The 15,308-nt window shown below is 37.4% G+C and overlaps 1 protein-coding gene across 7 annotated transcripts in view; it reads right to left on the bottom strand.

The window, feature by feature from the left end:
• The window catches only part of Greb1l (GREB1 like retinoic acid receptor coactivator), a 245,621-nt gene that overhangs the window by 52,807 nt on the left and 177,506 nt on the right, over positions 1–15,308 (bottom strand). For all 7 annotated transcript variants that reach the window (XM_048363113.1, XM_048363116.1, XM_048363115.1 and 4 more), the window contains 5 exons: positions 12,184–12,312; positions 7,166–7,282; positions 6,440–6,559; positions 4,762–4,899; positions 3,076–3,261 (listed from right to left, as the gene is read on the bottom strand). In XM_048363113.1, the coding sequence (XP_048219070.1) occupies positions 3,076–3,261; positions 4,762–4,899; positions 6,440–6,559; positions 7,166–7,282; positions 12,184–12,312 (690 nt within the window). The remainder of the gene's footprint in view (positions 1–3,075; positions 3,262–4,761; positions 4,900–6,439; positions 6,560–7,165; positions 7,283–12,183; positions 12,313–15,308) is intronic.

The raw sequence follows: 15,308 nt of genomic DNA, 5'->3' as shown, positions 1-15,308 counted from the left end.
AACACAGAGATAAGAACTGGACTTCTGTCTGGAAGAAGTCACCTGTAGGGAGTCACAAACTATTCCTTCCTCTCATGGGGATTTAAGTGTCCCCCCAGCCCTTCAAGATGGTCCTTTCCTATCTTTTCTGGGAAAGTAAGGAAATGAGAGGTTTAACCATCCTATTAAAGCCAAGAGACATTAAATAAACTACCATACATTAAAATAATTTAAATAATTACAAGTTTTCTAGGACTGATTGGGGGAGAGGTAGAAGGGTGGAATCCTCATAGATAATTGTTTGCTTTCTAGTCATAGAAACAGCAAGAAAATTCAAATGCTTAAATTAAATTTGCTGTTAGTGCTGTGGGTGAAACTCAATGGTAGAGCTAGCTTGCCTAACATCAATAAGAATCTGGGTTCAAGATGGTGGTGCTAGGTGCTAGTGCTTATTTCTGATGCCCTACTCGCTAGAGGAAAGTTGATGATGGGTATCTTTGTTTTGTTTTGTTTCAAAAGCACTAGGGAATAATAAGGTTTCTGATCTTTATTCAGCTTTATCTACCTAAAATCATGCTTAGTAGTAACTGTGTTATTATTATTACTATTATTATATGGATTATGTAAAGCTGATGATGAAACTTAAAACTTTGCACTTGGCAGGCAAGTGCTTTCCACTGAGTTACTCCCCGCCAACCCCATAACTATGTATTACTAAGTTCTGAGTGGCTATATTTGTACTGACTGTACTAAATGATTGAAAGATGGTCATCTATTTAAAGCTTTGTTCCACCAGAACTTATGGCAGCCAAAAAGCAAGTGGCCTTGTCTCCAATTTCCTACATCTTATTGACAATCTTTTAAATCTCAGAGGCCTAGGCAGTTCATAGTGGTGTCCTTAAGAACCACTCCAAACTAGGATCGAGCAACATGTCCGTCCTATTAATTAAATCCAAATAGAAAGAAATTTTGAAATTAAAATTATTCAACACTTTCCCAGCATGCTCTGTTATCTTACACCTTTCTTCTGGAGAGTTTTGATTGAATCTAAAGTTAGAGATAAAAAATAGGGAAAGTGTATTGAAGCTCAAACAAGGGAAGAGACTTCTTAGAACAAAATGTGTTTCTTCTAGTCATCAACCATCGCTACTTCATTTTTTAGCCTTTACAGTAAATTATAGGAGCCTTTCCTCCACATTTTCCAAGCTTGATAAGAGCAAATTGTTCCCTTTAAGAACTCATCCATCTTTAGGAATTCATTGTAACCCAGATATCAGTTCTGATGGCTTATCAGATAGAGCCACCTTGATGTGAAAAAAACAGGCTTTGAACAGACTCACAATCCTCCAACAGTTTCTGGATTTGCTGATTTCATTATCTACCTCACAAGATGATCAGACTGTAAAATAACAGAAAAAGATTCTTTTTAGAAGTGACTATCAAGGAAGCCTGTTCTTCCTGAAGAACCTTACTTTGTTTCTCTGTTACCTCTCAGTAACTGGGTTACTGAACCATTAAAATTATCTTTTTAGAAATTTGTAATTATTTTTTGAATGTCAATCATCTATAGATCATGTGAAATATTCTTGCTGCCTTCTCAAAATCTGTGGGGAAAAACAAAAAAAAATTTGAAGGACTACAGAACAGTTGGTTGAAGAGCAGAGAAATTCCAATGCACTGTGTTTAGATTAAAAGAGAAGAGCTTTCCTGTTGCATTTTGAGAGAACTAATTGAAAGTAAAATTCTCAAGAAAATTGATCCTGCATGATAGAAAAGAGTCTCATGTAATTTAACTGAAATTTTCTAAGAGCAAAGGTTTTAATAATTTAAAAAAGGTATTCATTTTGATCATATGGAATGTTTATTTAATTAACCCGGACTTTCTTTCTATAAATTGTTATGAAGGTTGAACAAAATGATACAGTGATTGGCTTTAGAACATTTCTGGAAACATCTAGAAGCAACTTTAAGGTCTTCAATTCAAAGTCAGTATGTAACAATTAAAACTGTGACATTTGGACAGAGGGCATGGTCTCAAGTAGAACAGTGCTTACCTAAAACTATGACATCAAATCATCTATAGACAGGTGAGCTTTTAACTTTATTACCTACCAGTAGCCTGATTTACAAGTCTTAGGTTTGTCATGAAAGTGGGTCCCTTGGAAAATCTGAAGCCTTGCAGGTTTCAAAAACTTTTATCAAAGTGGAGCCCATGTCAAGGCAGCCTCTTAAGAGTTCTAGGCAGGGTTGCTATGGGATGTTCCAAAGACTGACTCTAGCTTGCTAAAACTTAAAAAAAAATGCTGCCTTTTCCAATATTTTTAAGAAAACATTTCTTAAACAACAAAATATTTCCTAAAACAAACTTATGACTATGCATAAAAATATTTATATGCAATTTTACACCTCAAACCTTCATCCAAGCATATCAGTAGCTTGAAATTCTAGAGTAATGTGTAATTGGGCTGCATAATCAATGGCCTACTGCAGTTTGCAAGATAAAAGACATTTCAATGTAAATGCTGCTGAATCTCTACAGTATTGTGAGGACACCTGCATATACCCACTGTGGGGTTTAGAGGAAGTGAAGGGTTCATGACCTACCCTAAAGCTTACTTCCCCTCCAGGGACTACATCAAAGGAAAAATAAAAAAGGGCTAGTGGAAGTGGATGTGCAAGGTTAAAAGGCTACGTGGAAAACTGGAAAACAATTGTCTAAGGCAATGATTGTATCTGCATTCCAGAGAGTTGCTGTGCTGTTAGGAAAGGCTCCTGGCTAGACTCCCCAGGGAGTCCCACAGCACAGCCACATCTAAGGTTTGCCCCAACAGGTACTTTTAGGAGCATCATAAGACTGGACACTAGGTGGAGCAATTCACCTCTTTAAGGAACCAAAGAAGCAAAAAGAAAAGGGAAAGAGCAAAGCAATGGAGAAGAGGAAAAGGAAAAATCATAAAGTGGGCTGGAGGAAAAGGTTGGTAGAATGCAAATAGGAAATACAAGGTAGGAAGGTGAGTAAATTTTTTAAAAAGAAAGAAAAGTATAAATAACAACAACAATAATAATCACCAGCCAATGACTAAGGAAAATACTTACCCAGGCGCACAAGATATTGGATGGTCAGAAGGATCATGTTTTCCACGCTCAGGAGTTGACTACTAGTCAACCCCAATTGTTCCAAATCTTTGTTTTCCAACTGTGGAATCTTGTAGCAATTCACCAGCAGAGGACTCACAACAATGTCACCAACATTTCCATAGAAATAGGGTAAAGTGCCATAGCCTGCCCCAATAGAAGCAGGTCAACATAGTTCAACATTTCTTTCTGAGGTCCAACCATGCACACTTGCTTAATGAGGAGCAAAGAAGCTCAACAAATTTCCCTGCCCTCTGAGAGAGCTACCAAACAAATCACTCAAAGGTATCTACCTTAGGGAATTCACTTGGACGATCCAAATGCTATGTCTATATTAAGTGAAGTGGACACAAAGCAAAATACTCAAATTACAGTATGTCCATTTCCCATAGCAGGGGCTTGTTAATATTATATCTCTGCCACACAAGATTGATAAGATGTAAAGCATTTCTTCATCCTTTGCAGAACTGTGATGATAAAACATTTTCTGGTAAAGTTCCTGACCAAGTTTCTTTTCATAAAAAGAAAAATGAACTACAATGTTTTTCATTTTCTGAGGGAAAAACTAAGCTAAACTCTTGGATCAACTCTTGGATTCTACCAGTGACAGGTGCTTAATAGGGATTTTCTACCTCTTTTGCTATATTAGTGAATTATGTTTCTTTTTTCTTTCCCTGAGTGCCAGAAAACAGATCCCAATTAGAATTAAAGAAGATAGAATTAAATATGTGAAAAATAAATGTTGATTGTGGAAAAGACTGGCACTCTATGAGATTTTCTAAAAGGCATTGACATGTTCTTGGTGTCTTTCTGAGGCCTACTTACTTTATACTAAAGTTCCTTAAGAACTTCCAGAGTTCTATCCTGATAAAGGACAGAGCTTGGAGCAAGACCTTCCCACTTAGTAGACTTAGGCCAACCACAAGCATAGATAACAACTCATGTAAACACACCCTACCTGCTTTATTCTGGAGGGAAAGCAGACAATCTCCTTTTGGCCTAGGCCTGCCTCAAACTGAGACTTGGATGGGGGTAATGAAAGGCAATTAAATTAGTGCTAGCATCTAGTGACTTCTAAATTTATGCCTTTTACTTAACAACAGCCTGGAAAGACTAACTCTAGAAAAGGTGTTTTCCCATGGTCCACACCTATGACTTTGGGACTGTTTGTGTCTCTTGAGTGAAGTTTGTTAAGTGGCTTAGTTTGTTCCTTTCCTCCATTGTTTGGTTCCCTTTGACTGGAATGTTCCATTCCCCTTCCTGTCTACTCTTAGCAACCTCCAGAACATGGCTCAAACATGACTTCCATGGAGTGAAGGTGAGCCCTCTCTTCTGAGTTCTCATAGGTCTTGGCTGTGAACCCTGCCAGTTCACTTAGCCCAGTGTGTTGCAATGCTTGGTCACTGACCACCATGGTTAATGAGGGGTCAGATGGAGGTTGAGAAGACTTTGCCTTATTTTCAACTTCTCATGTTTAATTCATGTTTAATACTGTATGAAGGAACTAACCAAAAAAAGCTGAAAGAACCATTTGAGTGATAAATGAATACACACCCATGAGAGCATGAATAAACCCACAAATGATGAAATGGAGGCACATTCCTAGGTTCCAGAAGACACAGGCAACTTGGAATTCCTTCCCCTTACCTATCAGAATTACAGGTCTAACTCCTGAGTTACTTAGCAGGTTTTCAGGAACAATTACAGTTTCCCCTGCAGGAATGGGCCGAGGTTGTAAAATTCCAGTTAATGGGGTCTGTGGAACTGGGGCAGATAAAAGAAGATCTGGAAAAAAACAGTTGTTTTGAAAAGAAGAATTAGACATAGAAGCTAAATGAAAAATAATGGAAGGCAATGCCATTTCAATACTTTTAATATAGAAATGATAAAAGTCTAATAATGGTTTATTGGTTTTTAGTAATGTAATTAGTGTTTATTATATAAAATTAAAAGAAGAATAAATGAGGAAATCCATACCATATAATCCATAATCATATCATCAGATACCTACCATTTATATTTCAGTTCTTCCCAGTTGTTCTTTCTTCATGAAGTCTTTTTAATTCTGCTTTATACTTTATGGTTATCCCCAGATTACCAAATGTGGATTTATTTGCGCATTATATAAATTTGGTCTGTGTCTTAGAATTGGCTGTTTAGTATAACAAGGCAGACAAATGTTTGTGGACACCAAATGGCCACAGTTTGGATAGGATGAACAAGAACCAGTTGTTCTTCAGATTCTAACCACAGAATGAGCCATCCAGGACAGAATTAACAATGATATCACAGAAGTGCAAATCTAACACCATGACTAACAAAGCAAGTCCATCTGTGATGGTGTGTTGGTAGCATCATGAGCAACATAATGAATGGCTTGTTAATGCCATGGACTAAAACTAAGCTAAAGGCTAAGATCAGTTGTGATGGCCCATGAGCTAGTAGGGAAGGTAGATGTGAAAAAGTACTATCAATATCCTTATATTATATAATCATTAAGAAACTTTATCTTCAAAGAGTTCAGAGGAAAAAAAGGAGTAAAAGATGCATATGCAATTTAGCCCTAAACATGTTTTTCTTATTTAGGTATACTGAAGATTTACTGATTATATACTTGGCCTTTGGAAAGAATTGCTTTTTGTTACATTGTGTGGTTACATTCTATTGTTACATTGTGTATTATATGTTTACTTTTCTATTTTGCTACTTTTTCTTTGTTCTTAGTGCCAATTTGTTTTAGAAATTAATTAATTTTTTTTTTTTTTTGGCCAGTCCTGGGCCTTGGACTCAGGGCCTGAGCACCCTCCCTGGCTTCTTCCAGCTCAAGGTTAGCACTCTGCCACCTGAGCCACAGTGCCCCTTCTGGCTGTTTTCCATATATGTGGTGCTGGGGAATCGAACCGAGAGCTTCATGTGTAGGAGGCAAGCACTCTTGCCACTAGGCCATATTCCCAGCCCCTTAGAAATTAATTTACTACGCATTTTCTGTGTTGTAATGAATCGCTAGGTTTTGTCTCATTTGTAGTTTTATATGCCTGTCATCTCACATATTAATATCCTAAACATGACATAAGTTGCAATTGATATATTTCTATTTATTGTGCTTTTATCACCATATACTTGTGAATTGTTTCTAATTTTGATTTTTTTCTTTGACCTCTCTGATTCTTTTAAATGGTAGTTTTAGAAAAACTATAGCAGACTATTCTTAACTTGGGAAGTTGGAAAGAAAACTAAACAGGTTATAAATGTAATAGAGTAAAGAAAAACAGCCCTATGAAAATTATAAAACAATTTTAAAGCCCATCTTACTTAAAAATCTTACCAGTTCTTGAAAGAGGGCGAATTGTAGGAACAGGTACGACTAAACCAGGTTGGGGGACTGGTGACCCAGGGTACCATCCCCGATGTCGTTTCTTTGGTGGTCCAGAAATGAACATGGTAGCTGAAGACAAAAAGAAAAGATAGCTTTGTCCTCAGCACTACAGAAGGAAGAGAGAATACCAAAGTGACATAGGATGGACTGTATTTACCTAGAAGAGCTAAGTCTTCCAGAGGTAAAAATAAACTTTAAAAAGTCATACTACAAACCGGTATCACACTAAGAACCACCTAACATCTAAATGTTTTACAATTTAGAATTTTACCCATATTATTTCATTGGATTCTATCAACATTTCCTTGCACTTGTAGGATAAGTGTTATTGCTATACCCATTTTGTGGATGGAGGAAGGAAGGCTATTTGCTCAGGGCCATAGAAGAAAGAGGGATTTTGAGTCCTTTATTTTAGTCAGTAAAACTTTTTTTTCCCCCAAGGTGTTTCATTACATGCTCATTTCAACATTTACTTCCAACTTTGGGTTTTTCACATAGGCTCACTAAAATATTTAATTATTACTCTTTACACCAATTGTAAAATTTCAAAACACTATACCACAAGTAAAGGGAAAACTCTAGAATGTGTTTTCAGATCGTTCATTGTTCATGATTCTGTAATGCTTCTATGATAGTGAGGTGAATTATTTGAAAACTGTAAGATGGGGGCTGTACCTTGGTCTGCAGATGCATAGCTAGGTCTTGGTGACAAGGGGTAGTTCCCTGGGTGGGCTGGAGTGGAGCTGGGTATGCTAGCCTTTCCTCCTTGACTACTGCTTCCATTTGCAGCATCTGTAGAACAGGAGAGAAGCCACTCAGAACAGAGGCTGGCAGAACACCTCTTTCTGTGGAATTACAGCCAGCTAATAAACTTCCCAAGAACTCAAGAAAACCTCAGCAAGACAACTCAGCCCAGTTGCATAGAAACACCTATTATCATTAGAGTGGTGCCTTCTTTAAAAGTAAATGTCATGGCTGGGTGTGGTGTCTCATGTCTGAAATCCTAGCTGCTCAGAAGGTAGAGATTAAGAGGGTCACAGTTTGAAGCCAGTCTAGGAAAAAAGTCAGCAAGACCCTACCTATCTCAGTCATAATCCACTTGTTGTGGTACAGGCTACATCAGAGATATAAGCAGAAGTTGGGCTAGGGAAAAGAATGAGAGATCCTATATGAAATATAATTAAAGCAGAAAAGAGCTGGGGCATGACACAAGTGGTAAAGTATCTTCCTAGCAAACTAGGTCCTGAGTTAAATTTCTAGTACTGCCAAAAAAACAAAAACAAAAACAAAAAATCAAAAAGCCAAACCAAACCCAGATTCCTATTAAAAGAATGAATTAGCTGGGCAATGGTGACTCATACCAGTAACCCTAGCTACTCAGGAGGATAAGACTGGAAAAAAAAAAAAAAAGATTAAATGTCACCTAAAAAGTTTCCTAGGATCCCAGGAAATCTACAGAATCCTTTCCAATGCAGACTCTGAAGACAGAGGCTAGAACATTGGAAACACGGACATTATTATTTTAGCTTGTATCATGGACATATATATGAATGAAGGGTGAATAGCATGGTAAAGTTCTACACTCTCACCATTCTGCTTCAAAAATGTACTGATATAGCCCACCTGCTTCATATACCTACACTGCTCCTCTTTCCCCTGCATCTACACACATATGTGCTCTGGATTATTTTGAAGCAAATTCATTTATCAGATAATTTCACTCATAAGGAGTATTTTATCCATTGGGGGGGAAAAGGACTCTAGTTAAAAACTAATATTATTATACTGAAATTTTAACAATCATTACTAATGTCTTATTACCATCAAATACCTCATCAGAATCCTATTTTCTCTCAATTATTATTTCTGAAATGGATTTTTAAAGCTGACTTATTAAATTGGTCTTCAAAAAAGTTCTACACATTTGAAGTCAGTTAACATGTCCTTCATGTCTTTTAATCTGAAGATTTTCTTTTTGCAATTTTTTCTTTTTTTATAACATAGAATTTTCCATTTTCTGGATTTGCTGATTGGATATTCTTTTGTTCTCTGTATTTTCAAGAAATGAATTGTTAGACATAGAATTTACATTCAATTTGTTTTGGCAAAAGACTCTCATAAGTACTACTCTATGCATCTGTGAGTAAGCACATAATGGCCCATTTTCTCTCTTCTTGTGATATTAAGAGTGATAAATTCTTGTATAACCAAGAGTTGTCAGCCTAGACATTGCATTACAGTGGTATCGGCCTTTCATCAAGTGATCTGAGTAACCAAGATGATTATTGACCCATTCATTATTCCTCATGCTATTGATCAGCTAGCTCACTGCTGGTGTTTTACCACTTGAGCCATGCCTCCAATCTAGCTTTTTTTTTGCTAGTCCTGGGGCTTGGACTCAGGGCTCATGTGCCATCCCTGGCTCTATTTGCTCAAGGCTAGTACTCTATCACTTTAGCTACAGCACCCCTTCCAGCTTTTTTTATTTATGTGGTACTGAGGAATTGACCCCAGGGCTTTATGATGGGAGGCAAGCACTCTACCATTAGGCCATACTCCCAGCCCTAGCTTTTTGTTGGTTAATTGAACATGGAGTCTTGAGGACTTTCCTGCCCCAGCTAGCTTCAAACCAAGAATCTCTACAACACAGCCTCCTGAGTAGCTAGGATTATAGGTGTGAGACATTTGTGCATGGCTGATGATTTTTTTTTTTTTTGCCAGTCCTGGGGCTTGAACTCAGGGCCTGAGCACTGTCCCTGGCTTCTTTTTGCTCAAGGCTAGCACTCTACTACATGAGCCATAGTGCTACATCTGGCTTTTTCTATATATGTGATGCTGAGGAATCAAACCCAGGGCTTCATGTATGCGAGGCAAGCACTCTACCACTAGGCCAGATTCCAGTTCATGATTCTTTTTTTTTTTGGCCAGTCCTGGGCCTTGGACTCAGGGCCTGAGCACTGTCCCTGGCTTCTTCCCGCTCAAGGCTAGCACTCTGCCACGTGAGCCACAGCGCCGCTTCTGGCCGTTTTCTGTATATGTGGTGCTGGGGAATCGAACCTAGGGCCTCGTGTATCCGAGGCAGGCACTCTTGCCACTAGGCTATATCCCCAGCCCTCATGATTCTTTTTAATGCTGCCAAAACTTGAATTAAATTTCTTCTCTTGTGTAATTTAACTAGAAGTAAGTCCGGTAAAAGTTACGATGTTCATTGATGTACTATTCACAATATCCAAGTTATGGCAACAGCCCAAATAGATGAGTGGATCAAAAAAAATGTGGTACCTATATACAATGTAATTTTACACAGCCATTAGAAAGAATAGTATTATGTCATTTGCAGGGAAATGGATGGACATAGAACAAATCATCTTGAGTGAGGTAAGCCAAACTCAGACAGACAAACAGCATGCATTTTCTCATATGTGGAAACTAGATCTAAGATACCATAGGATATGATAAAGTATATGACTCATGTCTCTTTGTGGAAGTATACAGTAGTACTTATGAAATTATTTTGCCAAAACAAATTGAATGTAAATTCTTTATCTAATTATATAGGACTGTAGAGACAGTGAGACCAAAAGAGGATACTCTTAGGGGGGAAAAAAGATTCAATGCGGGGCTGGGGATATGACCTAGTGGCAAGAGTGCTTGCCTCGTATATATGAGGCCCTGGGTTCGATTCCCCAGCACCACATATACAGAAAATGGCCAGAAGTGGCGCTGTGGCTCAAGTGGCAGAGTGCTAGCCTTGAGCAAGAAGAAGCCAGGGACAGTGCTCAGGCCCTGAGTCCAAGCCCCAGGACTGGCCAAAAAAAAAAAAAAAAAAAAAAAAAAAAAAAAAAAAAGATTCAATGCCTATGTGCCTCTGGTAATATAAAATGATATTTGTTAAAATTAACTCCAGAAAATGGAAGCAAGAGTTTTTCCTTGTTTTTTGTTGTTGTTTGTTTTGTTTCTTCATTTGTCTGTATTGGCAAGGAGGGGAACAGAAACAGAGGAACAAAGAGTGGACAAATGCAGCCATGGTACTCCCTAGACACAACATGGAAACTGAACTATACAACTTGTAAGTGGGGATGGGAGGAAAAAAAAACTGTGAGAGAGCGAGGGAAGGAGTGACACTGTTCAAAAAGAAATGTACTTATTATCTGATTTATGTAACTGTAATCCCTCTGTATATCACCTTTATAATAATAAAAATAAAAGAAATAAAGTTATAGGGATGAAGTAAGAACCAAGGTAAATGATGATGCTTAACTTGAAAATTTCCCCAAATGACAGGCTCTCTTGTCTCCATGTTCTTCTACTTCTCCTACCACCATTTTGCTTCTCCTCCAACATCAGACTTTTCTGGGATTTCACCCATAGTTTACAACTTGCCACCTCATCTATTTCTTCTTGGTGGATGTTATTTACCCTGATGCTATTACCTACTTGTTGTAGTCTCACCTTCATACCAAGAGTTCTGATTTCTCCATGTGGTAAATTAAATAACTATTAAACAGCTCCAATTGGATGTCTCATGGTAACTCAGACTTGACATATCCACCCAACCTCCTCCTGGAAAATTAACTCCTTCCACATTTCCTGTCTCAGCCAATGACAATTTTAGCACAAAGAGATGGATGTCAGTGGAGACACTGTCTCCTTTATGCTCACATTAATCAATAAATCTGGCTGATTTGACTTCCAGTGGACTTCTTCACTTTGTTTCCTCCTCTCTAACTTGTTATCACTCTGGCCAAGGACCTCATCATTTCTCAGACTACTCAAATGCACTCCAACGAATCTTTCTACCTCTTGTCTTTTTATATATTACTGCCAAAATGATCTAGTTCAAGTTCAAGCCAGATTATGTCACTCCTTTGCTCTATAAGTTATAGAGTCAAACCTATGCTTCTCAGCCTGCCTTCCCCTTACCAATCACTTGCTCACCTCCCACCATTCTCTGAGTTGCATATTTTATAGTTCTCACAAGACAAGACTGCTGGGCGTTTTTGCACATGTCATGCTATTTTGTCCCTTTCCTTTTTCTCCTCACCATACCTCCTCCTTTTTCTTTTTCTTTGAGATAGGGTTTCATTATATATCCCAAGCTAGTCTCCATCTTGGAATCCTCCTGCCTCACCCTCCAGAGTTGGGACTCTATAGGTGTGCATCACCATATCCAATTTTCCTTCACTTCCTTTTAACTTTTGTTTCTATTGTTCCCTGAATTTGAAATGTACTTCCTCCACTCCTTAATATAGTGCATGTCTCCTCATTTGTAAAGACAAAGCTCTTCCAGGAACTCATTCTTGATTACTACTCCCTAAAATGTTGGGCTTCAGTACACTGAAAATATCTGTCTCCCCATTAGATTATAAGGACATTTGGAGTCAGGCATTATCCTTTATTTATTTTTATAACTTCAGTTTCTAGTCATAGCAGTAGCTCAAGCAATGTTTGCTGAATAGAATCAAACCACATTGTTTTCTCTGTGTGCTAAATATTACTAGCTCTTCTGGTTGGAAAAACAGAGGACACAAATCTCTGTACAATATTACATTTTTAGAGACAGCTCCACTTTTGTTTCCAACTAGCAGGCAGGAGCAGCTTCTGTTTCTATGATCAATTTGTCAATTAAATTTACACAAGTCTTTTTGTAGACAATAGATTTACCAAAGAAAAATAATTAAGAAAAACATCACCTGCAGCAAAAGTCTTCCCTACAACCTGCAAGGATAAAGCCAGAGGTTTCACAACATTCTTATTCCGGGTCAGGTCCTGAGCTCCACTTAAATTGATTGCAGAATTAGCTTCACTGAGAGTCGGTGAATCTTTAAAATGAAAGAGGTTGTATAGATTAGCTTACATATGCAGGAAGGAAGTTAATTCAAGTGTATATTAAGAAATATCAGAGCATAGGAATTCAGTTTTTACTTTGAACTATTCTGATTTTCAGAAATGTCAATTTCTTTTCTTTTCTTTTTTTTTTTTTTTTGCCAGTCCTGGGCCTTGGACTCAGGGCCTGAGCACTGTCCCTGGCTTCCTTTTTGCTCAAGGCTAGCACTCTGCCACTTGAGCCACAGCGCCACTTCTGGCCGTTTTCTGTATATGTGGTGCTGGGGAATCGAACCCAGGGCCTCATGTATACGAGGCAAGCTCTCTCGCCACTAGGCCATATCCCCAGCCCCTCAATTTCTTAATTATTATTATTTTTTGCCAGTCCCGGGCCTGAGCACTGTCACTGCTTCTTTTTGCTCAAGGCTAGCACTCTGCCACTTGAGCCACAGCACCACTTCTGGCTGTTTTCTGTATACGTGGTGCTGGGGAATTGAACCCAGGACTTCATGCATAGGAGGCAAGCACTCTTGCCTCTAAGCCATATCCCCAGCCCCAAGAAATGTCAATTTCTATGTATTCAGTTTTAATTATTTTTCAAATTTATTTTGACTCAAAATTTACTGTGTGCAAGAGCCTATCCTAAGTAATTCAAAAGGATAGTTTTAATAGTTTAGTAGCACAGCTACTGAGAAGTAACAGAGAAGACCTCTAAAAATTACCTCTAAAAAATCTTTTTCTGTTATTTTACAATTTGAACATCTTTTGAGGCAAATATTAAAACTAATTACAGTGATTACCTTTGTGTGTGGGCTCGGCATATAGAAATGAGATAGGATGGAAGAGAAACCTACTATACATACATACATAATACATATATTATATGCGTATATATATACATACATAGATTTTTTAAAATAAAATATCTTCTACTAGTGGGATAAATTATTTTCTTAAATGATAAAAAATAGATTCATTACTGATAACAGAAGTAAATCTATAAAGTGAACATTTACTTCATTATTAAACACAATGATTTTGAAAGGTATTTCATTTCCAGTAGAACAGCTCTTTATACAGTTATCAACAACCTAATTCCTAACTCCAAGAGACATGTCTCAAGCCGTCATACTGAACTCTACCATTCCCTTTTCTTATTCAGTGGTGAGTATTTTTGAACACTTACTATATGTATCAAGAACTTTGTTGGGGCTGGGAATGTGGCTTAGCGGTAGAGTGCTTGCCTAGGATTCATCAAGCCCTGGGTTCAATTCCTTAACACACATAAACAGAAAAAGCCAGAAGTGGTGCTGTGGCTCAAGTGGTAAAGTGCTAGCCTTGAGCAAAAGGAAGCCAGGGACAGTGCTTAGGCCCTGAGTTCAAGCCCCAGGACTGGCAAAAAAAAAAAAAAAAAAAAAGGAACTTTGCTAATATCTATAGTTAAATGTCAAACAAGATGAGAACTATACTTGCATGTTCTTTTCTTTTTGTACTGTTCTGTACTGTACTGTTTTTCTGTCTATTCTCTCACACTTGTATTTATTTGTCTCTAGACAATATGATCAGATGCCATGGTTTCAACTTTGAAAACTATTTTCACTTAAATTACTTGTCTTATTTTATTTCAACTACAAATTATAGAAAAGTCAGAATTCACAATGAACCATTAGGTAAGGCCCAAGTGAATTTTCCAAAATGTAAGTCCTATTGTGTTATTTCCTAATCTCTACCACCTTGCAATGTTTCTGTTATTAAATTTATTGTGCTTGGTGGCATTTGCATATTTAGCTTTTACCATGAGTGATTTTGAGTATTTTTCAGTAGTTGTAAATGTCCACCATGTGATTTCTGGTCTTGTTTAGAAAAATTTGAAAGATACATAATCTGGTGCTTAGATAGTAAGAGGCTGATAATTTAGCATCTGTACCTCTCCAAAGACAAATTCTCTCTACGAGTTATCTACAAGTTATAAATTAGATAACTAATTAATCAGGCCTTCTAATGACTTTCAACAATATCTTCTACTTTTCAGAGTATAATTCCTTCATATCTTTTATCACATTTATCCCTAATTTTTCATATTTTGACTATTTTAAGTGCTATTTTTATTTGAAAAAATTAGGATAGCTCATTGTTGACATACAGAAATACAATTAATATTTGTATATTGCTGTTAGATCTACAATGTTATTTAGATATAGTTATAGGTTTTTGTCTTTGTAGATTTCATTGAGTTTTTACATAGATAATCATGTGGTTTGTGAATTAAAGTAGTTTTTTTCTTATTAGTAAGGATACTCTTTTCTACTCCAGCCTTAGCATACTGGCTAGATCATGAGTATGAAGAACTGAAATGTTCTGCCTTCACTTCCTGCTGTGACCTTTTGATGACCACTGTCCAACAACAGACCTCTCTAGGAGCTGGATAAGATACTCTTTCAACCTCTGTAGCTGATTAGGTCAAATATGGTAGCTAAGTATCCCATTGCTAGTTTGCCACCCCATATCTGCTTCCACACTGCTTTGTCTTATTTCTTATTTATTTATTTATTTATTTATTTATTTATTATTATTTTTTTTTCTAGTCCTGGGGCTTGAACTCAGGGCCTGGGCACTGTCCCTGGCTTCTTTTTGCTCAAGGCGAGCATTCTTTCAATTTGAGCCACTGTGCCACTTCTGGCCTTTTGTATACATGTGGTTCTGAGGAGTCGAACCTAGAGCTTCATGTATACGAGGCAAGCACTCTTGTCACTAGGCCATATTCCCAGCCCCCTTATTTCATTTTTGGAAGACATTTTTACTGAGTGAAGAGTTGTATGCTGTCTATTCTTTATTTTCAACATGTTAAAGATGATGCTCCATTGCCTTCCTATTTATCGTTTCCCATGAGAAATAAGATGTCACACTCATTTTTGTTCTTCGGTATATACCATGACTCTTCTCAAGAGTTTTGGTTTATTGTCGATTCTGAACAATTTTATGATCATGTGTT

Source organism: Perognathus longimembris, chromosome 15 (genome assembly GCF_023159225.1).
Source record: "Perognathus longimembris pacificus isolate PPM17 chromosome 15, ASM2315922v1, whole genome shotgun sequence".
Taxonomy (NCBI): Eukaryota; Metazoa; Chordata; class Mammalia; order Rodentia; family Heteromyidae; genus Perognathus; species Perognathus longimembris.
The sequence above is the reverse complement of the archived record's forward strand: the minus strand, read 5'-3'. Positions and strand labels throughout refer to the sequence as shown.